The 27,427-nt window shown below is 39.7% G+C and overlaps 1 protein-coding gene and 1 pseudogene across 3 annotated transcripts; one reads left to right on the top strand and one right to left on the bottom strand.

Annotated features, from left to right (window-relative positions):
- The first annotated feature begins 352 nt into the window (after positions 1-352).
- Positions 353-15,816, top strand: SC5D (sterol-C5-desaturase). Of its 3 annotated transcripts, none has more exons than XM_032285164.1 (6): positions 406-517; positions 5,782-5,856; positions 10,846-11,065; positions 11,825-11,957; positions 13,549-13,649; positions 14,225-15,816. In XM_032285164.1, the coding sequence occupies exons 3-6, from the start codon at positions 10,856-10,858 to the stop codon at positions 14,678-14,680; spliced, it is 900 nt and encodes a 299-aa protein (XP_032141055.1). In that variant the 5' UTR covers positions 406-517; positions 5,782-5,856; positions 10,846-10,855; the 3' UTR covers positions 14,681-15,816. The 3 variants fall into 3 exon arrangements, with proteins under 3 accessions (XP_032141053.1, XP_032141055.1, XP_032141054.1); XM_032285163.1 differs by having other exon boundaries at positions 5,777-5,856; XM_032285162.1 differs by lacking the exon at positions 5,782-5,856 and having other exon boundaries at positions 353-517.
- A 5,515-nt stretch (positions 15,817-21,331) lies between these two features.
- LOC116556429 overlaps positions 21,332-27,427 on the bottom strand; it is a 25,574-nt pseudogene continuing 19,478 nt past the window's right edge.

The raw sequence follows: 27,427 nt of genomic DNA, 5'->3' as shown, positions 1-27,427 counted from the left end.
ACCTTGAGCACCTGTTTGGGAACGTCTGCGCCTCCTCCTCCCTTGAGGGGGAGAAACGCCCCCGACATTCGCGTCAAAGGAAGTGTCATCTATCACCCTCAACGCAGGGCACCCGTTCTAGAAATGTTTGCATAAACACCGTAAACCTGCCTGGTACCACTCTAAGTAACAGTCACCAAAGACAGTTTACAAAGAAAGCGAAAAAACAAATACAAATCCCGAAACTCCATCCTCCGCCCCCTGGGTACCGGAATCCGGCGCCCAACTCTCTCCTCAGCCAGAGGACGGAGGGGGTGTGCCCGACTGCGCGGGGCCCACGTGACCGCGGAGAGCCGCGCGCAGGCACGTCGCGCGATCTGCCGTCATATCAGCTTATGGCGCCGGCCGCTGATTGGCTGGCCGCTCCATCCTCGGGCGCCTGCTCGGCTCCTCCCGGCCCAGCCAGCTTGTTGGCTGCCAACCTGCCAGGGCGGTCTGCAGAGCAGCGGCGTGCGGAGCAGCGGCTGACCACCTCCAGGTGGGGTCGGTGGGTGTGCGGGAAAGGAAGCGGAGTACACCTGAACGGGCCGGGCTGGGGAGCGAGGGAATGAAAAGGATAGAGAGACTTCAGCGCCTGGGACTCGGGTGGGCGAGGCTGAGGGTGTGCCCAGAGGTCGGGTTTTCTCCGCGCCGCGGGCGATTAGCGAGTGCCCTCTGGATGCCAGGCGTTGGGCGGGTGCTAGGAACGCGGTGGTGAAACGGACCAGAGTCCTGCGCCGAGTGGGAGGGTAGCCAGGCATCCCGAGGACTGGCGGTGAGCGCTGTGCCGGGGGAGCTGCAGGCGTGGGGCTGCGCCACCTGGAAGCCCAGGAGGGATCGCGGGGCCCATGGGAGGCCTGGCCGTGAAAGAGCCGACCGTGGACGGGCTTGAAAATGCAGTGTTTTATGCTTGGTGTTGCAGATCACTTACTCAAGGGAAGTCTGGTCTGGCTGCTGAACACGAATGCTTTACTTTTCCCTTTGTTCTTGCAGAAGTTTTTTTCTTTTAAGTTCCAAAGGAATCAGGCTCAAGAACTGGTCGGTATCAGAACTCCTGACCATTGCAGTGCAAGCTTCTGTTACTGCAGCTTAATTAGGAGGGGCAACAATCCGGGATTGAGGAAACTAAAAGGAAACGGGAAATAATCAATTCCTTTAGCATCATAAAAGGAAAAATAATGTATACTACCATCCCTGTGTTACAGCAGAGTAGATTTGGAGGTGGTACAAGTGAAGAAAACAAGATCTCAGTAGATAAAGTTTCCAAACTGGAAAGTTTGTGGCAGCTTGGTACTTTTAAAGGAAACCCTCTGGGAAGTTGTCTTTATATCACTATCATTTTTTTTTTAGAGTTTCTGATGATTAATACTTAATAAAAAGGATCACCTATTGATCCTTGATCATTTACAGAGTGCTTTTCCATCATTATGTAATATAATTAATTAGCATGGTACGCAGAATTCCTCATCTGTATATAAAACTTTTGTTTGTTTTTGTTTTTTGAGATGGAGTCTCTCTCTGTCACCAGGCTGGAGTGCAGTGGCATGATCTCAGCTCACTACAACCCCTGCCTTGGGGTTCAAGCGATTATCCTGCCTCAGCCTCCTGAGTAGCTGGGACTACAGGCACGAGCTACCATGCCCAGCTAATTTTTGTATTTTTAGTAGAGGTGGGGCTTCCCCATGTTGGCCAGGATGGTCTCTATCTCTTGACCTTGTGATCTGCCTACCTCGGCCTCCCAAAGTGCTGGGATTGTAGGCCTGAGCCACACTCCTGGCCAAACATCTTGAGAGGTAACATAATGTGGTGGCAAAGAGAAAGGGTTCTGGATTTTACATCCCAGCAGGTTTTTTCTTGTTGTTGCTTGTTACTGAACAAGTTATTTAAATACTCCTGACCTCAGTTTCCCTATCTATAAAGTGGGGATTATAGAAGTACCTATCTCATAGAGCTATAAGGATTAGATGAGGTTACACAAAAATACCTGGTTCTCAATGAATATTAACTATTATTTTCTATACTTTTTTTTTCTTTTTTGAGATGGAGTTTTGCTCTTGTTGCCCAGGCTGGAGTACAATGGTGCAATCTCAGCTCACCACAACCTCTGCTTCCCAGGTTCAAGCGATTCTCCTGCCTCAGCCTCCCAAATAGCTGGGGTTACAGGCATGCACCACCACGCCTGGCTAATTTTGTATTTTTAGGTAGAGATGGGGTTTTTCCATGTTGGTCAGGCTGTTCTCGAACTCCTGACCTCAGGTGATCCACCTGCCTCAGCCTCCCAAAGTGCTGGGATTACAGACATGAGCCACCGCACCTGTCCTATTTTCTATACTTTTTAAGTGAAGCAAAAAGGTAATCGTAGACTGAGTTGTTCTAAGCCTAGTATTGTTATTGTAACTGCATTTTAAGAAAAGGTTTCTTTAATTCTGCAAGGACAAAATATGAAAGCTTCTCTTTGAAGCAGTGGTACTTAATTTAGGGTCTTTGGAACCCCTTATTTCAGGGCTTATAACCCCCTAAAATTGTATGAGCTTGTAGAGGCACTGAGGATTAAAAAGAAAATTCAGGGGTTACAACTTGAAGTAGTGGTGAAGAGGCAGTAGAACTTGGCAGAAGTTCACAGACTTTGCAACCAGATTTTATGTATTTGTGTATTTGCATCCTAGCTCTAGCATTTATTTACTCTTATGATCCTGTGCAAGTTACTTAAAATTTTTGTATCTATAAAAGATAAAAAACTCCAGCTTCTTTATCTATAAAATAATACTAATATCTAACTTTTGGGGTTTCTCAAAAGGGTTAAATGAGTTAATATATGTAAAATATTTATGTTACCTAGTATATAGTAAATATTACTATACTAGTAATATTTAACTACTATCTATTATTTTTCAAAGAAAAAACAAGTGGTACCTGTTTTATCTTCATTGAAGTAATTTTGACTCATTTTTGACTGCCTTAATGATGATAACAATATAGGTCCTATTTTATTGAGTACCTTTTGTGGGTCAAATGATGTCAAAAAGCCTACTTAGTCTCTAAACCTTATGGCAATCAAACATAATGTTTGTGTCCTTTTTGATTGCACCATATACTGTTCTAGGTATTGTTTTGAATTAGGGCTACCTGGTACTGTAGGGAACATGTAGATTGGTTCATCAACTCTTACTTACCTTTAGTGATGTAGCAATATCCTTTTCAATTATTAAATGTTTATCTTCCTCTGGTACTACATACTTAGTACACTGTCCCTGCTACACCACCTCCCTTGACAGTCCTCACCCTTATAACTTCAACTACTACCTGTATATAACTAGCCTCGCTTGTGAACTTCACATTTATGTTTACATGTGGCCTATTGCTTTTGTCTAGGATATAAGATAAGCCAGATAATTAGATTTTAAGATCTACATTGAACCCATTGTGAACCCCAGATACCTGAGACAAGTCTTACTCAATTTAGAAAGTTTATTTTGCCAAGGTTAAGCATGCATCCATGTCACAGCCTCAGGAAGTCCTGACAACATGTGCCTAAGGTTGTCCCGGATATAGTTTGCTTTTATACATTTTAGGGAGACATGAGACATCAATCAGTATGTGTAAGATGTACATTGATTTGGTCTGGTAAGGGGGGACAACTCACAGTAGAGGCTTCCAGGTTATAAGTAGATAAGAGACAAAGGTTGTATTCTTTTGAGTCCTTGATTAGCTTTCCACTGCATACACAATTTAGTGTAGCTCAGTAAATCTGCATTTTTACATAAACAGTAGGGCAGAGGAAGCAATCAGATATGCATTTGTCTCAGGTGAGCCTCAGAGGGATGACTTTGAGTTCTGTCTGTCCTTTGTCCACAAAGGAATTTTCTGAGAGCAAATTGCGAGGGAGAGATGTGGCTTCTTATTTTTGTAACTATCTTATTTAGGAATAAAATGGGAGGCAGGTTTGCCTAACATAGTTCCCAGCTTGACTTTCCTCTTAGCTTAGTGATTTTGGAGTTCCAAGATTTACTTTCCGTTCACACCATCATTCCTTACCTATCCCCTATTCCTACCCTACCCAAATCTGCTAGCTCCGCCAGTATTCTCTATTTCAGTTATAATGACATCACCATCTACTCAGGCCAGCTAAAATCTCACAGTTGTCCTAGATTTTTCTGTCTTTCATATTCCAGCATCTGTAGGTTATCCAAATCTTGTGGATGTTTTTACTTGGGAAATCTCTGCTGGCTAGTCTAACAGCCAGTGCCTGAGGTCAGGCTGTCATTTTCTCTGGGTTAGTCTACCACAGGAACAACCAAACTAGTCTCCCTTCTTCTCACTGATAACTCGTATTTCTTACAGAGTCTTGCTGTGTTGCCCAGGCTGGTCTCGAACTCCTAGCTTCAAGCGGTCCTCCTACCTCAGCCTTCCAAAGCACTGGGATTACAGGCATTAGCCACCTCACCTGGCCCAGTACCCCAGATTTCTAATGCAGTGGTTTTTATGAAATATGAGTCTAATTGTATCTTTTTTTTTCTCCCTAGAAATCTTTAGTGTCTCCCCATAGTGTGTGAAAGAAAGTCCAAATTCCTCAGCAGGATAACAGATCCCTCCATACATAGTCTAACAGCAATCTCCTTTACAAGTCCATTCCCTAACATGTTTTTCCCTCTGCTCCACCCCTATCACCCTAACGCCCAGCAACCATTCCCAGTGAGCCATGAATACACCATGCTCTTCCCTTGCTTTGCAGTTGTGATTTCTCTTTGGAATGGCTATCCCTAACCTTTTCTTTCTGATGATATCCTTCCAAGTCCAAATCTGATGTCATATTCACTAGGAAGCCTCTTACCATAAACTGAGATAGTTGTATTGTCTTTGCTGATTTTATAGAATTTGCATATATATCTGTATTACAGCACATATCATATTTATATAATTGTTTTTGTAATTGCCTTACCTTCAAGACTGATTTAGACTGTGTCTTTTTAATGTTTGTATGCTCACTACCTAGTGTAGTGCTTAACACTTAATAAGTTCTTATTTGAATGAATTAACAATGGTATATATGATGAGGGATATATGTTGATATCTGGCATTCAGTGCTAATTAAATTTTTATTTCCCTGACAAAGTGAGGAAATGTTTATAATTCATATCATAAATGAAGGACCACCAAACTCCCTAATGTATTAGGAGCTTCTAGAATTTGACTTTTTTAAAGATACTAAAAACCCAGTGGGAAAATGGACAAAAGATGAAAATAGATAAATGCAGGAAAATAATAAATTATTCTAAATATATGGAACGATGCTCAACTTTACTTATAATAAGATACATTCAAATTAAGTATACCCCGAGATAGCCCTTCTTTCCTGATGAATATGTGGACGTTTGATGATATCCCCTGTTAGTAAGATTGTAGAGAAGTAGGTAAAGTACTATCCTACGTCGTTTGAGGACTGCGAAGTAGTTACAACCCTATGGAGAGAAATTTAGGAGTCTCTACAAAAGTTATGAGTACATAACTCTTTGGCTCAGCTCTTTTGGGTTTAGAAATCTGCCTAATGCAGGGCTTGTCATTGTAGCATTATTTGTAATAGCAAAACATTGGAACCTATCCAAATATCCAGATACGTGTTAAGTAAACACATATGTAACACTGAATTAGTAATTCAGCTGAACTCACACAAAGGGACACAGGTCCATAGTCCCTAGCCACAATTTGGAAGTCTGGAAAGCCCTGAAAAAACAAAAAGTTGTTTTGTTTTTGCTTTAAGTTCAGCTCTGAAACTCATTTGATGACAAATTCTGACTCCAGCTGACTGGGGCGCCCGTCATGTCTTGGCACACCTACCAGGTATTCCTGGTGTTGTTTATTGTTTTGTTACTTTGGGTTGAACGTGGCAGTATGGGAACTACCACCATATGTGACTTAAAGAATAGAAGAACAGATTGTGGATGTTTTATAGTGGTAGTAAGGATTAAGAATTGATGAAAAATAGGAAGATATTGCACAGGACCGAAAATGAAGATTCAAACAATGTTTTGGTTAAGTGGATTTCACGATAGGAAGTAAACAGATGCCACTGATTTCTTTGTTGGTCATGAAAAAAGCTGGCATATATAATTAACTGCTGCTGAAGGATATATGTTAGTCTTAACAAGGAAGAAATTGAAATTTAGGAAGCAGTGTGGTGAAAAATATCTAAAAGTATGGCCAGAGTCAATTGAAAAGTTCAGTATTTCTAGACAGCTCTTTTATGCATTCTCCTCAGCTGTATGTTATGTTAAAAACTTTTTATCATTTACCTTTCCCTCACTGTGACCAGAATACAGTCATTTCCTTTGGGTCTTGCTCTGTTGCCCAGGCTGGAGTGCAGTGGCATGATCATGGCCCACTGCAGCCTTGAACTCCTCAGTTAATTCTCCCACCTTAACCTTCTGAGGGTAGCTGGGACCACAGGGCTATGCTACCACGCCTGGCTAACTTTTGTATATTTTGTAGAAATGGGATTTTACTGTGTTGCTCCTGCTGTTCTCCAACTCCTCAGCTCAAGCAATAAACCTGCCTCCCAAGTGCTGGTATTGCAGTCTGAGCCACCATGCCTGGCCAGAATACAACCTTTTTCTCCAAGGAGTGTTACACTCTGGGAAAAATCAAGGGTATTGCTTGCACAGTTAAGGGAGGCCTAGGAATCAAAACTTCTTTTAAGACTTCAGTTGTAAAGATCCTGTTTTCAAAATTACTTAATACTTGAAATGATGTTGATAAATCAGCAATAATAAATGTTTAACATTTTAGCTGACAATGGGGTTTGAAAATGAACCTGTAGAAACTTTGAAGGTTTTTCTGTCACTGAGATGATGATACCTAATCTCCTTAATTATACCATACATTTAATGGCCAAAGCCATAAATATGTCCGGAGAAGCTGATGTTGAAGAAAAGCTGGTGGCTGGTGGGCACCTGTAGTCCCAGCTACCCGGGAGACAGAGGCAGGAAAATCACCTGAACCCAGAAGGCAGAGGTTGCAGTGAGCCAAGATCACACCACTACACTTCAGCCTGGGTGGCAGAGTGAGACTCTATCCCACCCCCCGCCACAAAAAAAATGGGCTGGGCATGGTGGTGCACACCTGTAGTACCAGCTACTCAGGAGGCTGAGTTGGAAGGATCACTTGAGCCTGGGAGGCAGAGGTCGCAGTGAGCTGAGATCATACCACTGCACTCCAGCCTGATTGACAGAGCAAGACCTTGTCTCTAAATAAATAAATAATTTAAAACACACACACACACACACACACACACGCGCGCGCACACACAAATATTTGATGTGTTTAAGGACAAGGCGAAGTTTTGACCTTTGCAAAATGTATTCATAGAAATTTTGAATTCCAAAATACATCTGATGCCAAATGTTTTAATTAAGAATGGCAGTAGACCTGTACTATAAAAAAGGAGGAGATGGTGACTTCCAGAATAGCAGAGTAAGAATCTCTGAAAATCTCTTCTTTATAAAAAGCAACAAAACACTGACAGAGATTGTCAGAATCAACTTTTTTAGAACTCTAGAAATTAAAACTTCACAAGTTAAAGCTTTACAATAATCTTAACAGCCTTTATTTGAGAAAAATTGTTGAATCTTAGTAAGAACAATTAGCTTTGTAGCACTTTTCATCTTTTTCCATCCCCCTTTCCCTAGCTCCATGGTAGCCTTGAAAACTAAGCCTTACAACACAGTCACTATGAAAAACAGCAACCTAGCAACCATGGAAGGTACAGAACAGGTTTGCAGCCCCACCAAAGGCCACAACCCAGAGAATCAGCACCACTTGACCTCTCTCGCAGTTCTCAAGGCTTGTGTTTTTATGACCTGTCTTAGAGCTTGCTCAATGTTGTCCTGCCCCAGGGTATTTGTCAAGAAGAATGATTATTTAATATAACAGGTGTTAGAGGCACTGTTATCAGCTGGCATTAACAAAAGCCTGGACAAAAATACTTAAAAGGGGACACAGAAATGAGATATCCATAGGGAGCTTTGAAAAGCTCTGCTGTTTTCCTGAGAATCTAGAATGATTCCTGTGAGAAGGGTTGTTGCACATACCCAAGAAGGGGAGAAGGCCCTAATTTCTCTTGTTTGGCTGACCTTGAGGGTTTATGCAAACAGAAAGTTCAGGCGAGTCAGAGTTTTAGACTGACGACAGAAGTATTGAAAGCATGGCCCAACACAGCATCTTGGCAAATGCTGGGGGACTTACTGGTTCAAGGCATTTAAGAAAATCCCTCCAGTTATTAGTAAGAGACTTGTAGCTGGACACAACAAAGAAAACAGGTATATAATTAGTCCAGAGAGTCACTTAAGGCACAGCAACAACAGCAGCTTAAAGCCCTGGGGCAGGGTGGGCGGTGGTGCATACAATCTGATTTCCAGAGTTACCCCATCATATTACTTAAAGTGTTCCATTTTCCACAAAATGTTACAAAACACACAAACAGAAAAGTATGGCTTATACACACAAAAAGACAGTCAGTACAAACTATCTCAGAAAGCCCATATGTTGGACTTACAGGCAAACACTCAAGATCAGCTACTACAAATATGCTATAAAAGAACTAAGGAACATCATGTTTAAGTAACAAATAGTAAGGAATACCATGTTTAAATAACAAATAATAAGAAACACCATGTTTAAATAATAAAAAGAACATATTAGAACAATTTCTCCCCAAGTAGAGAATATCAATAAAATGATAAAACTTATTTTAAAAAGAACCAAACGAAAACACAGGATTTGAAAAGTACAGTGATTGAAACGAACTGTCTTGCTTAACAGCAGAGTTGAGCCAACAGAACACAGAGGCTGAGGTTAGGTCAATTGAGATTATACAGCTGGGAAGAGAAAGAAAATGAAGAAATACGAACAGAGACTTGGGGGAACACCATCACACATTTCAACATAAACATAATAAGAGTCCCAAAAGGAGAAGAGAGAAATGCATAGAAAGTTTAAGAAAGAGTGGCCCCAGAATTACCAAATTTGATGAAAAACTTTACACATCCAAGAAGCTCAACAGTGTAGCGTTGGGGTTTCTTTTTGGGGTGCTGAAAATGTTCGAAACTTGATAGTGGTAATGATTGGATAGCTCTGAGAATACGCTAAAAAACTAGTGAATCATATACTTTAAAATAGCAAATTTTATGGTGTGTGAATTGTATCTCAATAAACCTGTTTCATTAAAAATAAAGAAAAGGGGGAGCATGATCTTTATGTAGAGATGGAAAGATCTCCAAGATATATACTCAGTTTAAAAACAGGAACTTCACAGTATATTTAATGTGCCACATTTTGTAAGGAAGGAGAGAAAAAATTGTAGTTCTTCCATCTCACATTAACAAACACTGTAAGGATTCTCAGGAAATGGATAGATATGGTCACCCAGAGAAGTGGAAGTAAAATGATGATGTGGTTTACCATGACATGGATGGAAGCAAGACTTCACTGTATATCTTTTCCTATTGGTTTCTCATTTTGAAGTATGCGTGTATTATTTTTTAAGAAACTTTCTTAAATCCCTGTAGGGATTTAGTGGAGAAATCTCACAGGGAATCTAGTGGAGTGGAGGAAATAGGCTACAAAGAAGTAAGGAAGTATTTTCAGAATTTTCCTTACCTATGGGCAGTTTTATTTCATCAATTGATATTTATTAACTCGGCCCAGTATGTAGGAGATAAAGGCCATTTGAACACTTGAAATCTATTGTGGGTAGGCAATTTGCTGATTGGCTTCTTGTTCCGAAGTTTCAGTTCTTAGTGAGAGATGTTTTCGATTCTGAGCACATTTTCTTGTGCGAACAATGCGATGAGTAATGAGCAGATCATAAATGATAGATTCCATAGTCAGATCACAAAAGCTGACCATAATATCACCAAATTGTATTGTAACAGGACCAAGAGTATAGAGTGGACTTAAATATTTTCTGAATTGTTTAAAGTTTTTTAGAGTTTAAGCATCTGAAACAGGTGTTGGCAAACTATCTGTCAATGACTGGGTAAATGCCTTTGGTTCTGCAGGCCATACTGTCTCTGTTCCAGTGATACAAGCCCGCCTTTGTAGTAGAAAAGCAGCCATGGGCAATATATAAACATCTGGGTATAGCTGTGTTCTATAAAGATTTTTACAAAACGGCCTCTGAGTTTGGCCCATGGGCTGCAATTTACCAACTTCTGATCAGGAATATTATTAGAGGGAGAGAAGTAAATGTATTCTAGTTCTTAACACCAATAATACGTCTTCCTTTGTTCTGTCTATTGGAGTGTCAGAAGAACAGATAGTCCCAATTCTATGGTTGTGGTGGCAGCATGGATATCTTTTAGGGAATTTATCTTAGGGGTCAGCACTGAAGCAAAAATCTCTGAAGTATGAGTACTTGAAGGAGAGAGATGCCACTGAAACTTGTAGCTGAAAGAGGAGACTGTTTGAGTACTTAGTCCCTGGCACTCCCACCTTTACTACTTGTCATGCTGCCATAGGACGCAGTAGGGAAGGATACTGAAATGGAATTCGATCTGGGCTTGTGCCACTTAGCAGCTTGGTGACCTTTCCTTGGCCTCAGTTTCTCCAACTGAACTTTAGTATCCCCATACATAATGTGAAGAGATGAGACTAGAGATGATATCAAAGATCCCTTCTAGCTCTAAAGATGGCATTTAGGGGATTCTGATAGCAGCAGATATACTACATGTGATTGTTTTTAAATCAGGAACTTCAGAAACAGGGTTTCTGAAAAGTGTTTGCTTGGAAAAATGTAGACATTGTAAGTAATTGTCACACATGCTTATCTTTTAGGGGCTAAGCGATGGACCTTGTACTCAGTGTTGCAGATTATTATTTTTTTACACCGTACATATATCCAGCTACATGGCCAGAAGATGACATCCTCCGACAAGCTATTAGTCTTCTGATTATAGCAAATGTTGGTGCTTACATCCTTTATTTCTTCTGTGCAACATTGAGCTATTATTTTGTCTTTGATCATGCATTAATGAAACATCCACAATTTTTAAAGGTACAAAATTTTTTAACCGATCTTCTAACTATTATTACAGTAAAAATAACAATATGATATATTTCTGAGATTTTTAGATTACGCAGATTATTGTAACCATTAAATAAAATTTTGGAAACTAGCCACAAATGGGTTAGACATTATCATGAGGATTAATCCCATCTCTCCTTCCATTAATTTAAACAAATCTAACGTTTTAATAAAACTATAAGTGTAGTATCTTATCTTGCTAGATGCATATTGGAGCATTTCTATACTGATATTAATGAATAAATAAATGCATACATTTAAATAATTATTTTAATACATGACTTTCACAAACTGAAATATTTTTTACCATGTTTTGTTTTTTGGCTAGATAGGGGATTCAAATTCAATAGTTTTAAAGTTGTTTATAATCATTTTTAAATTTCAGTTATTTGTACTTGTCAGTGACTCCAGGAACTGAACAGTAAAAAGAAAAAACAGAGAGGATTGGGGATGGAAGTTAATTAGGAAAGAAATGGAGTTTAGAATACAGATTTTATGGGAAGGAAAAAAAGGTTTCATAATTTTAAAAACATATTACATTTGCTCAGTACAAAAGGAATGATTTTCTTACATACCAATTTTCATGTATTTAAAATTTTAAGAGAAATAGTTTGGAGGTAAGCCCCTTTATGTAAAAGAGATTTTAAAAATCCAGTCCAGAACAGTTCTATGCTAGTTTTGTTTAACATAGATTTTGTGATTTTTAAATATTGGAAATTTCACTTTCAGAATCAAGTCCGTCGAGAGATTAAGTTTACTGTCCAGGCATTGCCATGGATAAGTATACCTACCGTTTTACTGTTCCTGCTGGAGATAAGAGGTTACAGCAAATTACATGATGACCTAGGAGAGTTTCCATATGGTAAGTAGATAATATGAGTATCAGGAAGAGAGTAGTCTAAGCACAGGTTAGTTTCCTTAAAAAAATAAATCTGCCTCTTTTTTTTTTATCTTTTAAAATAATTACAAATTATTCTGTTGTTTTTAATATTCTATTTTCATGTGTTCATGTCTTGCCACGTGTGCATTTCTTTACTTTTTTCTATTAATTTTAAAGTCTGTTGTAGATGAGATTGGGTCTGGTGGATGATTGGAGTGTTTAGAGATGGGTGCTTGCATTTGTTTTCTATTAGTTGTTCAACTTCTTAAAAAATAACTCGGGTAGTCTATGATAATTGCTGAAACTTAGAAAATACAGATGTTTAAAATCCATTATTCTGCGTCTTAGAAACTGTAACTCTTTTGGCATATGTCCACCCACTTTTCTGTGCCTATATACTTCATTGCATACATTTCACAGATGAAGTCCTGAGGTGCATAGTGATTTGGACTCTAATTTTTTTTTTCGCTTAGCAACTTATATGGTTGTATTTTCATGTTAATAAATATTGAGATTATGTAATATATTAGTCATAGTATTGTATGGATATTCATAAGTTATGGAAATGATACCTAATTGTTAGACCTTCAGATCATTACTCTTTTTTGTATTATAAACTGTCCTGCAGTGACTAAACTTTTATGAAATTTTGAAAGTTTTTCAACATACATTTCTAGGATCTAGTATGTATAAAGCAAGAATCACAGTATTTATTGAAGGCTGATATGTGTCGGTAACAGTTCTCAGCTCTTCACAAATACCAATCCATTTTTTTTTCTTAAAATGCTATGAGATAGATACTATCACTATGCTCCTTTTATAGATGAGTTAATGAGGTTTGAAGTTTCAGTAACAAATAGGTAGCAGATCTGAGACTTGAACTCAGGCTTGCTGGCACCAGCATGCCTGCTCATTAAGTCATAAGTTACTTATTTAGAAGAGGGAACAAAAAATTATATACTAGGGTAATGAATTGGCTGAGCTTTGAAAAATGGATATGATTATGAGTAAAAATAAAGGGAGGGGGGTATATTAGGTTCTTGGACCCCTATGAGGAAAGATACAGAGGTAAGACTTCCAAGACGTTGAGAGGACATTGAGTAAACCTGTCCGGTTAGAGCAGAAATACAGGAATGATGAGGCTGGAAAGATCCGCAAGGGTTTGAGTATGGAATAAATGCTAAATTTAAAGTATTTCGTGGAAAGTACATTTTAAGCAGGGAGATAATGTGTAAAGATAGGTTTTAGGAAGATTAATATGAAGGAAGTGATTATTCTCAGAGATTTAGATATAAAGATGTCTTAGGAATATCCTGTCTCATATATCTTTATAGTTTAATTAAGAAGTACTTTAGGTAGAAAATTTCAAGTACTTATGAGAGGGAAATGAGGAAATGACTGGATTCTAGGAAGTCAGGAGAGCTTAGTTTATAATATATTGAATTAGCCAAAACAGATCGCTGATAGTGTTTGAGGCTAGGATCCCATTTTGCACTTAGATGGACATGTGAAAAGTGAACTCTAATCCTAGGAGCTGAGTTTTGATTCTTCTGTTTCCCATTTTCTTATCTAGGATTGCTTGAACTCGTTGTTAGTATAATATCTTTCCTGTTTTTCACTGACATGTTCATCTACTGGATTCACAGAGGCCTTCATCATAGACTGGTATATAAGGTAAAGTCACTTGTGGGAAAAAGAGAAAAAAAGTTACACATTTCAGCAATATATGTTTATAAATTCTGTTCTCTGTTTCCAAGAATTTTTCTCTAACCATATTAAATGTCTAGCCATAATTATAACACTTACAGGGTGCAGTTTGTTCATATTCTTCTTTATGGATCTAAGGGGCTGTCTTAAAACTCTTCTGTTCTGGCAATAGGTACACATGGACTCACAGAGTGGAATAATAGACATTAGAGACTCCAGAAGATGGGAGGATGGGAGAGGAATGAGGGATGAGACACTCCCTATTGGGTACAGTGTGTATTGTTTAAGTGTTCAGGTGCTGGGTACACTAAAAGCCCAGACTTCACCACTATGCAGTATATCCATGGAACACCGCTGCACTTGTACCCATAAATCCGAACAAAATTGTACTGTTTTAGGGCAAAGAAGAAGGGCATTTTATAAAATAATTCTGCTGATTTCTACAGGACTTTTTAGTTAGGTTGTTTCCACAACGTGAGTATGAGAAGCTAGGTTGGATGTTGTAAAGTTTGTGGTGCTAATTGTGTCCTTTTCTTCTGTAGCGCCTCCATAAACCTCATCATGTTTGGAAGATTCCTACCCCATTTGCAAGTCACGCTTTTCACCCTGTCGATGGCTTTCTTCAGAGTCTACCTTACCATGTATACCCTTTTATCTTTCCATTACACAAGGTGGCTTATTTAAGTCTGTACATCTTGGTTAATATCTGGTCAATTTCCATTCATGATGGTGATTTTCGTGTCCCCCAAATCTTACAGCCGTTTATTAATGGCTCAGCTCATCATACAGACCACCATATGTTCTTTGACTATAATTATGGACAGTATTTTACTTTGTGGGATAGGATTGGAGGCTCATTCAAAAATCCTTCCTCCTTTGAGGGGAAGGGACCACTCAGTTATGTGAAGAACATGACAGAAGGAAAGTGCAGCAGCCATGCAGGAAATGGTTATAAGAGTGAAAAATTATTCAATGGAGAGTTTACGAAGATTGAATAGATTATTGCCCGATTATTCTTAAGTAAGGACAAAGAAGGGAATATAATATTTCTTTTTTTTTTTAATAAGGAAAAAGTAATCTACATACATCCAGGATACATAGTAAGTCAGTGGTATCATTTGGAAATCAGCATTGTGGGCACTGCTGAGGAATGATCATAAGCGTAGGTCAGGAGAAGATGCTGTGACCACCAGGATTTTAATCTCATGCTTAAAATGCCACATGTTGTCCAGGGGACAACTTATGTCTTTCTAGCAGCAGATCTGTAGTTTGTACAGTCTCAACAACAATTTTAAATAAGATAGAGAATAAATTATTGGGGGGACTAGGCTATATCCATTTGCCTTAATCCACTCATTTTTGTTAAGAATCATTGTGCTTAATAATGCCGAGACTAAGCACCATTCAAGAAATACTAATATAAAGACTGTTTCTTGTTTCAGGAGAGGTTAATTCTTCAATGTTGGTATGAGAACGATGACTTGTAGTACTTTATTCAAGTCAAAACATCAGTGTGGAAAAAAAAATTCTGATACATTAGAGGCTATGTAAATGAGCTAATTGATGGCAGGTATAATAAGACTATCGTCTTCCTATACATAGGAGGCTCATTTTCTGGGCACACTGTCCCCTATTACATTTTACTGATGAATAAATAAATTGGAATTTAATAATATCGATAACCACCATGATTGAATCCAGATCTGGGATTATGTAACTAAACATTGTGATGGTTATTATTTAAAACCATTATTTAATAAGAGTAAAAATATGTGAATCTGGATGTATTTAGAAAGAGAAATTTGATGCCCAAATAATATATTAGGCACTACTGATTGTTTAAATTGACGCACTGCACTTTTGATATTTCAAAGTTACAAACCTGTGATTTTTTTTGTAAAAGGAAATAATTGCCAAATACCTAGGCCCATTGCTGATGATTAGTTTTAAAATCGTATTCCTCCTCTTCTCCCCTGACTTTTTCCTACTTCCTGTGAAAAAAAGATTTAACAAATACTTTCATAAGGAAATGTGTGTTGTAACATAAATATATTGCAAAAACATAGTTTGTAAAGGCATTCTATAAGCTATTTATGTAAAATCAATAAAAGTTGATCATTGTAATTAAACTGTATCAGTTAATATTATAACAGCACAAAGTATTCTTTGTACAGATTTTGTGCCAATTCGAAGCCACAGAAATGATGTGGATTGTTAAATGTGTTTCAGAACGTCCCCAGATACTCAGTGTCAAGGGAAGAAAAAACCGAGTACCACGTTCTGTTTATATTTCACATTTTAACTAGATTTGAGTGTTTTAGCAAGAAACCAGTCATAAAATCTAGTGTCTGGGGTCCAGAAGAAAATGTCTTTAATCTTTGAGTTACCGTCACAGTGTTGTCTTATTTAGATGTACCAATTAGTATTTTGTAATGGGCAAGTGTCGTTTAGTGCTTTTCACTAATCCTACCCGCTCCCAGTGCTCCACCTTGCCCAAGAAAAGGAAATTAAGGAAAAGTAAACTTTGTTTCCTAATATAAGGGTAGCTAATGTTTATTGAGCTTGTCCTCTTTGCCAGGAGACTGGGACCCAAAGAAGTTAAGTAACTCTTCCAAGGTTTGTTTCTCTCTCATATTAATGTCCCATGTGGATATTTGTGGCCAGTGGACAGCTTTCCACCTAGTCATTCTGCGAGCCAGGCTCCTTTCTCTTGGGGCTCTGCCTTTCTCTCTGTCCATAGAGACCTCTTTGTTGAAGGAGCACATTGGGAAAGAAGGAAAAGTCTGTGTGGAAAATGTTTATGGGTCAGGCCTGGAAGTGGTGCATATCTCTTCTGCCCATGTTCCTTTGGACAGAGCTCGGTCATATGGCCAACCTAGAGAGATTTTGGAAAATGTGCCCAGCTGTGTGCTTGGAAAGAAGGGGTCATCATTTTCTTGAGCAGCTAGCCAGTTTGCCATATTTGTGTTATTTATTCCCCTCTTCTTGATGTTGAAGTGGTAAATAAGCCATAAAGTATTTCAAGTTATCCACACACTAATTGTCTTAGTGTCTTTAATTCAATAACTCCAATATGAATGTTAAAGTTTCTTCTAGATTCTTATTCCTGTATAGCTAATAGAGAAGAAAGAACAGCTTCCTATGAGGAAGACAGAGGCTTCCTTATAGGTGTTAGGAATAATCAAACTTGCCTCTGCCCTTTCACCCATGTCAAATTCTGGTCTTTTAAAGGAGTGTTATGTAAATAGTCCTAACATTTTAATATACACTACCACCACATTCTCCTATTTTCTATTAGAGGAAGTCAGAGAATATTCATGGGAGTGAGGACCAAAATTACCTTCTACAGGTGACTTTGAAACCTTTTATAGTTACAGGACAGAAAGTGAAAATCAAGGTTATGTTTTCTACTTCTGTGGTAGAAATTGAGAAGTGGGTGGATATGGTTCGAGAAGACCTTTCAGAAACCTAGAGACTGAGCCTTTGTCTTCCTTCCTGTCTCTGCATTGCCGAGTGTGGATTTCCTCATTCCCCTGTATGATGTTTTCTTCCCATCTTCTAAAAGCTGGGGACAGATTTGGAAGAGAATTACAAGTCCAGTTTTTTGATACATGGAGCTTACAGTGCAGGCAGGTGATTTATATAGAAAGGGGGTCTGGGAAAAAGATGGAAACCAGGGAGACAACTGAGAGCAAAGGTATTTGGGATGAGCCCAAATAGAAGAGAAGTTTGAAATCATGAGATTGCCACACAGAGCATGAAAAAAAAAGATATTCAAAGACACTTACCAACTTGAGGGGTGCAACGGTCTGAATATCTCCTCCAGAATTCATATGTTGAAATTTATTCGCCAGTGAAATAGCCTTTAGAGGTGGGGCCTTGAGGGAGTGATTAAGTCATGAGGGCTCTGGGATTAATTTAAAAAGAGGTGTGAGGCAGCTGTTCAGCCCTTTTGTCTCTTCTAACATGTGAGGACCCAGCAACAGGGCACCACTTGGAAGCAGAGACTGGGGACTCAGCAGACACCAAACCCACTGGTGCTTAGCCTTGACTTCTCAGCCTCCAGAGCTGTAAGAAAATAAATTTCTATTATTTATAAATTACCTAGTTGAAGATACTTTGTTAAAGCAGTACAAATGGAATAAGACAAGGGGGAAGAAACTTCCATTCCTGATCTTCCCAACTTCTTCAAATTCATAGCACTTGAATGACAGTCTTATTTCAGCACTTACCACTATCACCTATTATTTTTATGTGTGCCTTGTCTATTCTAGATGCCAGATTCCTTGGAAGTAGAGATTATACCTGAATCATCGTTGTATTAAACCACTTATCCTTAAAAAATGCCCAAGATGTGGTTAAGGTTCAATAAATACTTTGTTGAATTTATTGATAAAACGGCAGAAATGTCATTCTCTTCAATATATATTTAATAAATCCCTGACAGTTGCCAAGCACTGCAATGGGTACAAATTTTAAATCTCTTCTGCTGCTGTCTTTTTAGCCAACAATTTGTTTCTCATTTATTCATTAGCTAACATCTGCTAAGTGCCTTGGAGGGGTGAAAAGGGGAAGTAACAAGAAATCAAAGATGGTCCCTACATCAAGGATACACTCCTTTTTTTGTCACTCAAAGTCATAACCCTTTGGAAACAAAACCCACCAGTATTCCAGATTTTGACCACAGATGAACCAGTAATATAAGAACTGGTTAGAGGGTTGAATGAATCTGTATACTCAGCACTTAACGCAGTACTCTGGGTAAAAGGAAAAAGATCCTCAAAGATATTAGTTGGTTACATCAAGAAAGGGCAAACCTAGGAGTTTCATCTATAACTTCACCTCAGAGGAACAAGAGCTTTGGAGTTAAATAGGGCTCTGCCACTTGCAAATTGCATGATCGTGGTTTCTCCAACTGTAAAATGATTAAAACACTGCCTATCTAGTAAGATTAAATAAGTTAGAAGCATCCAGTTAAATGTTAACTGAAGCTACTCTTCACGTAAATTGTGCTTAATGCTTTTTCTTTCTAGATTCCATGATTATTATCATTATACCTCGATAGGCCCTCAATAGAAATCAGTTGCGGGGCAAAAGCCTAGATATTTTCACCTTAAAATAGGTGGGTGCAAGACATTGAGGTGGAATAGAGATAGAGGTACAGAGAAAACTCATATGAGTAAAACTGACATTGTTAACATTATTTACTGTAAGTTATCTTTGTAAGAGCGGTAAAATACATACATTATTTGTTGTTACATAATTTCATTTAAAAAAAAACACTTCACTTTGTGTGTTTTTGTATTGCTATAAACCATAAGGCCAATCTACAAGGTTTGTAGATGAAATAGAAAAAACATACCTTCCTTGAAAAGCAGAATAAATTTCTTAAGAAAGGCAGCAAGTGTTTGAACCATGAGTCAACAAGCTTTACTGTCAAAGCCGGCTTTTGGTATGGAAAGAAAAATACTTATAAATACTTGTTTTAATATTTGCTTTATTAAAATACGTTTAAAATAAAGCTTTTTTTAAATCTCTAAGCTTAACTTGGAGATCTTGTAAGTACTGTAAATTTGTTAAAAATGAGAAATTATATTCCAATTTCTTTAACAATTTGTAAGTTCCAATTATCCTGAACATTTAATACCCTTACATATTTTCTGAATCACATTTTCTTAAACATTTGATAAAAGACTTAATATTTTGATCCAACTACCAAAAAGGCAGACTTGTGTACTTGACAAATTTTTCTAAACACTTGACAACTCACGATTCTAACATAAACACAAAATAGCATATCAAAAATTAATCACTCAATTTAAAAGCGTTTATACCATAGGCTTTTATTCATTTCTTGAATAGTTTTATTACCGCTTCCTCTTTTAGGCTGCAATGAGCTATAATTGCACCACTGCACTCCATGCTGTGTGACAGAACAAGACCCTATCTCTCAAAATAAATAAATATATATATATGTATCTTCCTCTATTATACTTTAACTCATTAAGCCATTTTATTTAGATGGAAACTTGGCCCCCTGACATGTGCTATCAAACAAATAGAAACCTAGAAATTTACTGCACATTCAAATATTCAAACAGACACTGGTGTGGTGACTTTTGTCTGTCCTGTCCCTTCATTGGGACTTTTTTCTTTCTGATCAACCTAATGAAAGTATAATTTACATACAATTAAGTGTAGCCATTTTTAATGTAGAATTCAATGAGCTTTGATGAATGTGTACACCCAGGTAACCACCACCCCCAATCAAGATAAATAACATTTTCTTGCCAGAATAAATTTCCTTTCCCTTTGCAGTTATTCTCCCCAGCCCTAGGTCACCACTGATCCACCTTCTGTTACAGGAAAGGTTATTTTCTTCCCTGTTTCAGAATTTCATGTAAATTAGACAGTATGTACTCTTGTGTTTAGTTTCTTTAGCTTAACGTTTTTAGAGATACAAGCTGTTGCCTATGTCTGTAGTTGTTTTGTTTTTATTGCTGAATAGTATTTCATTGTAGTATACCACAATCTGTTTATATATTTACTGATGGATATTTGTGTTATTTCCAGTGTGGGATTATTACGAATAAAGTTGCTACAAACATTTGTGTGCAAGTCTTTGTGTGGTTATATGTTATTATTTCTCCTTGGTAAATATCTATTGGATTTGCTGGGTCATAGGGAAGAGATATATATGTATGTGTTTAATTTTATGAAACACTGTGAAACTATTTTCCAAATTAGTTGTACCATTTTACCTTCCTGTTACCAATGATGAGAATTCCATTTTTCCCACATGTTCACTAACGGTACTGTCTGCCTTGTTTGTAACCATTCTAGTGGGTGTGAAGGAGTGTCCCACTATGGCTTAATTTGCATTTTTCTGTGACTAATGATGTTAAGCACTTTTTCTCCTGCTTTTTTTTTTTCTTTTTAAAACTTTTGTATCTTTTGTAAAGTATTTGTTCAAGTCTTTGGCCATTTTAAAAACTAGGTTGTTTTTGTGTTACTGATTTATAAGATTCTTTATATATTGACACAAATTCTTTGTTATGTGTATGTGTTACCGAGATGTATATACTCCAATTTAGCTGGTCTTTTCATTTCCTTACTATCTTTTGATAAGGAAAAAATGTTTAAATTTTATTCATACCAGTTTATCAATTTTTATCTTTCATAGCTATTGGATTTTTTGTTCCACCTAAGGAGTCTTTGCCAATCCAAAAGCAAGCCTGGAATTTCTTTTGTGGGAAGGTTTTTGATGAGTTCAAATTCTTAGAAGATAAAGACATCATGTTTTCGTCTCTTCCTCTGTTAATTTTGATACACTGTTTTTCAAGAAATTTGTTTACTTCATTTAAGTCATAAACTTGTTGCCATAAAGCTGTAACATTCCCCCCCCCCTTTTTTTTTCTGCTGGCAATTCAGTCTTCATTGATAGTTTCATTTTTGGAGTGACCAGTGCTAAGAGGTGGAAGGTGGGGGGCACCTTTATGTGTGTCAGGGACCCCAGAGCACCCCCTCAGGAGAGAATAAATCCAATTAAGAACTTACATGGTGGTGGGGATGGGAAGAAGAAGGGATACAGTATGTACAGAGGCCTAAGGGGATGCTGGAGGGCCTTCAGCAACAGGGCAAAAGGGCATGGAGGTGCTGAAGAGGAAGTCCGGCAGAGTCAGCCACTGATCTGGACCCCCTCAGCCTCGGCCAGAGGGTAGGCCTCAGTGGCTTCCACCAGGGGCAGGGCCTCCACCAGGGGCAGCGCCTCCACGGCAGTCTCCATCACGGCCAGGCCAACAGCAGCCTCCGCCCCTGCCAGCTGCTGCCGCACAGCTGCCTGATGCTGCTGCTGATGGGTCTTGCGGTACTTCCAGAGGTGGGAGGAGCAGTAGCTCTTGCCAAGGTCAGGGCAGGAGTAGGGTGGTTCACCCATGTGCATGCAGCAATGTTCTGCCAGGCGCATGGAGATGGCAAAGGCCTTGCCTCACACTTCACGGGCAAAGGACCGCTCACCTGTGTGCCGGAGCGGTGGTCGGAACGCTTTGCCACAGTCTGGACAGGGGTACGGCCGCTCACCTGTGTGGATGCGCCTGTGCACCTGCAGTGACGTCTCTGTGCTGAACAGCTTCTTGCACTCGCTGCACTCTAGAACCCGGCGGCGGGCAGGGGCCGCAGGGGATGCCGTAGCAGTAACTCCAAGGGTTGCTGGAGAAGCAACGGGCACGAGTGGCCCTTGGGGCTCAAGGGGCAGGGGGCTCCTTAGCCGGGACCTCTCCAGGCCCGGCAGCCGCATGGGCCGCCTCGCGTGCCTGCAGCCGAGCAGCTGAGCCCACTTTCTTGCCACAGGTGTCACACTCAAAGCGCCGTGGGGCCTGGGCAGCAGCAGCTGCTCAGCCGTGCTCCTGGAGCCGCAGTGAGGAGGGGAAGGCAACCCCCAAGGATGGGCAGCGGTGGGGCTGGCGCCCGGCATGGACCACGAACCGGTGCACCTCCAGCAGCCGGCGCAGTAAGAAGGAGCGGGGGCACTCGCGACACTTATAGGGGTATTCACCCGCGTGATGGTAGCGGTGCATCAGCAGGTGGTAAGGGCGGTGAAAACGCACCCCACGTTCCTGGCAGCGGTAGGGGAGGTGCTGGGCATGCACCAAGCGGTGCTGCCTCACGTGGAGCTTTGCGAGAAAGCCTTGCCACAGTCCCCAAGCCGGCAGGGCCGCTCTTCTGTGTGTGTGAGCCGGTGGTGGGCCAGGTTGGCAGGCGAGTTGAAGGGCTTGGAGCAGTCAGGGCAAGGGAAGGGCTGCTCCCCTGCGTGCATACGTGAGACTTCTTAAACATCTTGCCACAAATGCTTTATTTATGGTGCCGATCCAGCCAGTGCACAAAACGTTGGGGTCGGGTCAGCTGCAAGGACTTTTATTTATTTATTTATTTATTATTAAAGATGGGGTTTCACCATGATGGCCAGGCTGGTCTTGAACTCCTGACCTCAGGTGATTCACCCACCTCGGCCTCCCAAAGTGCTAGGATTACAGGCGTGAGCCACCGTGCCCAGCCTGGCCTTTTAATACCTATAGGATCTGTAGTTATATTTCCTGTTAAACTCCTGATATTGATTATATGTGTTTGCTCCTTTATTAGTCTGAGATAAAATTAATTTTATTTATTTTATTTATTTATTTAGAGACAGGATCTTACTCTGCCAACCAGACTGGAGTACAGGGGTTTGACCACAGCTCATTACAGCATTGACCTCCCAGGCTCAAATAATCCTCCTGCCTCAGCCTCCCAAGTAGCTGGGACTACAGGCACCTGCCACCACACTTGGCTTTTTTTTTTTTTTTGTAGAGACAAGGTCTCACTATGTTGCCAGGGTTGGTCTTGAACTCCAGGACTCAAGCAGTTCTCCCACCTCAGCCTCCAAAAGTGCTAGAATTACAGGCATAAGCCACTACGCCAAGCCCAATTTTGTTGATCTTTTAAAAAACCAACTGCTACATGCTGAATGTGTCACACAAAATTCATATGTTAAAACTTAATTGCCAGTGTGATAGTATTAAGAGGTGGGACATTTAGGAAGTGATTAGATCATGAGGGCTCTGCCCTTGTACGTGGGATTAATGTCCTTATAAAAGAAGCTGCTGAGAGCTTCCTTTCCCTGTTTCCCGTTCCTTCCACCACGTGAAGGCACAGCATTCATTCCCCAAACCCCATCCCCAGGGGATACAGCTTTCAAGGTGCCAACTTAGAAGTAGATACTGTGCCCTTGCCAGACACCCAACCTGCTGGTGCCTTGATCTTGGACTACCCAGCCTTCAGAACTGTGAGAAATAAATTTCTGTTGTTTATAAATAACTCAGTCTCATCTATTTTTTTTTTTTAGTAGCACAAGCAGACTAAGACACCAACTTAGCCTTGTTGGTGGCCTTGTTGATTTTTCTCTATTGCTTGTCTTCAATTCCATTAATTTTTTTTTTTTTTTTTGAGACAGAGTCTCACTCTGTCCCCCAAGCTGGAATGCAGTGGCATGATCTTGGCTCACTGCAACCTCTACCTCCCACGTTCAAGCAATTCTCCCACTTCAGCTTCCTGAGTAGCTGAGACTACAGGCACACACCACCACACCCAGCTAATTTTTGTATTTTTAGTAAAGACGGGTTTTCACCATGTTGACCAGGCTGGTCTCAAACTCGTGATCTCAGGTGATCCATTCACCTCAGCCTTTAAAGTGCTGGGATTACAGGCATGACCCACTGTGCCTGGCCTCAATTTTATTAATATCTGCTTCTGTATCTTTCTTTCTACCTATTGTGTACTTAAGTTCCCCTTTTTCCCCTGGATCATTTCCTATGAGGACTGCTGTAGCTGTATCCCACAAATTTTGTTGTTTTCATTATCATTAGTTCAAAGCATTTTTTATTTCTCATGGGATTTCCTCTTTGACTAGTGGTATGGTGGGCTTGAATTGTTACCTTACCTGAGCCAGAGCTCTGTTTCCCAGAATTACTTTCATGTGTCATTGCAGGTTAGCATGGCTACAATGGGATGGGGTACACCGGCTACAGGAGCATGAGATTTAGAAGGTGGAAATGGAGCAGCAGCCATTTTTATGTGCTTGGGAAGATGGAGCAGTCCACACAAACATTATTGCAATCAGCTCACATGTTGTCACTTCATTGGCCTGAGCAGCAGCTGCAGCCCCTTTCTGATCCTCCTTCAGCTTCTCCAAATTCCAGGCCTGCTGTGTGTTTAACTTCATGATGAAGGGCTCCAACCTCTGAGGCAGGACAATGCCACCTCAAACTTGAGGCTTGGAGATGGTGAAAGAAAGACAAAGGGGCCAGTCTACCATCAGAGTTGTCCTGCTCAACCTTCCAAGTTTGTCCTTGCCTCCCCCACCTCACATTCATCTTTCCCTCCTGACATCCTACTCTGCAGACTTCAGATGCCAACACCAGACACAGGAACAGTCATCTCACATAGACCATAAAGTAGCCTTCACAGTTGCCTATGGTCAAATCCCTGCTTCACTGATGGAACACTGATAAAGAATTTGGCACCGAAAGTGGTTCCAGAGATCAGAATCTTAAGAGTGTGGTCTCTCAATTGGCCCTGTGTTATCTGCAATTAGTTTTCTTATATAATGAGATTTTTAAGATAATGATCTTGTTTGCAATGGTAAAGGGGGTATTGGAAGTCCATGATGTGCACAAAAACAGCAAACAGTTATTAAATGATCACCTATAGATACCTGTAATCTAGTGCCAATAGAAGGCAAGGCTTGAGAAGAACAAGTATTTGCTACATAGACTGTTTTAGCGGAAATAAGGTGTATGGTAAGTTTGGTTGATTGCTTCTAAGTGTCCCAATGTACTTGAGCAAAGAAAATGATGAGCTCATGACTAAATTCCCAGATTAGGTTCCTATTAAGGAACTCCAAAGCTTCTACAACTGCCCCATAATAAACTCTTGTCTCCTATAGTTGTAATGCTAAGATTTCTGAAAGCCACCTCAAAGTTTAATTCTGCAGGTAGAAAATTGAGCCTCCCAAACTTACTGAGTTTTGTGTGTTAAAATTATGTCAATGATTGGGAAGGAGTGAGACTCCGAAAATGAGCTAGGGATATGCAAGGAAATTTCTATAAAACTGGGAAGCTTGAACCTATACATTCTGTTACACCTTCCTTGTCAAGAAAAAATTGTGTAGTAGGCAAGGTGTATTGGGGGAGCACTGTTTAATAGAAATATGGCATATAATTAACACGGGTTCAGGTACTGGTTCTGAACTTACGTTTAAGGATTAAGCATTTCTAATATTATAAATAGCTGCCATTATTGAATATCTGTTTCTTATAATGCATTCTGCAGAGGCCTTTACATACATTGTTTCATTTAATCTTCCCCCCAAAAACTTATGGGCAAATTCTTTACCTTACAGATGAATGCACATGAGACTGGAAAGGTTAAGGTAATTTGCCCCAAATTACAGAGCAATTATATGGCAAAATCAGAATTTGAACTCAGGTCTCAAACTCAGGTCTGTTTCATTTCATAGCCTGTGATTATGCACTAAGATACATTGCTATAATGTAAAGATGAACTGAAATAACATTTGCAAAGTGGTGGTTGCCATTGTTATTATTCATTCTAACTCTGTTAACTAAAGCCCTTTTAATACTTTATTTTACTTCCCTTAGGTGATGAAGATCACCAAAATATGTTCAACTATCAGTATTCTAAGCCTCTTTCTCTAGGTTAAAGCTGTGTGATTCATTCATAGGTAGCAGTGAATAACTAACATCTTAACTCTTCTTCAAGAACATTTTATGGAATCATAAAAGGTTAGACCTATCTAGGACATCAAGGATCATGAGTTCAACCATTTACTTGCAGAGGAAGAAGCGAGTTCAAAGAGAAAAGGTGAATTACTCATATGAATAGGCTGAAATAATAACTCTGTTGAGAAGGTTAAGAGAAGGACGAAACACTAAAGCAGGTGTTCACATTCCTCCTAAAGGAACTGTGCTAATGATATCATGCAGAGATACTCCAATTGTAAACTTTGTTGCAGTGCTGGAGTTGTAAAAAGTAATCACCCTTGATGAGTGTGAAATCACTTACTGGATAGTTATGGATAATCCTTGCAAAATTCCATTGTTCTAAGTGCCATCCCACAGGAAATTAAGGAATCTGTTTATCAGACTTCTGAGTGAGGAGCTAGCATGAGAAGTTCCCACTCCCTTAGGGGTGCCAAGCTTCTAGCTACTTGAGTAGCAATTAAAAATTGGGTGTTTTTTTTTAATAGGGAAAGACCTCTGTCAGGGCCCAAACTTAGAACTTAGTTAGGACTAAGAATGGGGACTTATGGTGGCATAGAAGTGTTTTCTCTCTTCCTCTTCCTGTTTTCCTTTTTCTCAGAAATTCAGTCCTAAAGCCAACAGGTTAGTCAGGCAAGTAAGACATCTGCATTGGTGATGGCCAAGTGGAGGACCCCAGCAGGCTGCGGAAGGCTTTGTGCTTCGTGTGCTGTTTAGTATATACATATTACATTTCAAGATAAGTACAAGTCTAAAATATAGATCTAATTGACATTTAAACATAATGAAGAAAGAACTCATGGGGTGCCATTTCAGATAAGGTAGCCTAGGAAGCCGTTTCTAAGAAGCTAACATCGGACTAGAGACTTGAATGAAGAGGAAGAGCAGGCCACATGGGCATCTGAGAGAAGAGCATTCGGGGCAGATCTTTCTCTGGTATGTCTGAGAAGGAACAAAGGGACTGCCTCATAGGAGCTGGAGAGTTGAATGGGAGGAAGATTATAACGAGGACAAAGGTGAGAAAGGTAAGGAGGCCAGAAGGGACAAGGTGTGTTCAGGTGTCCTGGGAAATAGAAGAGTGAGCAGAGGGGCTGTGAGTGAGGGATAAAGAATGTGAGGTGTAAAATTTGAAGACAGCACTGCAAGGTTGGGTCAATCTTGGAAGCAGAGAAATCTTCTGATCTATGTCTTACTGGCAGTCAGAGTGCCTGGTCTTGGTGGTCACTGTGTAACTGTGGACAGCTAACATACCTCTTCCAGTCTTTGTACCCCACGTGTCAAAGGAAAGGCCAAATTCTCTGTCTCCTCTTTTTCTCATGAAATGGCATTTCCTATTAGACATTAAATATTTGAATGAATAATTATTGATAACTCTGTAAGACACTGTTATTAAAGTTATAGTCTCTTTTTTTTTTTTTTTTTTTTTTTTTT

The sequence above is a fragment of the Sapajus apella genome, unplaced genomic scaffold (genome assembly GCF_009761245.1).
Source record: "Sapajus apella isolate SASKATOON/1434 unplaced genomic scaffold, GSC_monkey_1.0 scaffold16, whole genome shotgun sequence".
Taxonomy (NCBI): Eukaryota; Metazoa; Chordata; class Mammalia; order Primates; family Cebidae; genus Sapajus; species Sapajus apella.
This window is presented reverse-complemented; position numbering and strand designations above follow the sequence as displayed.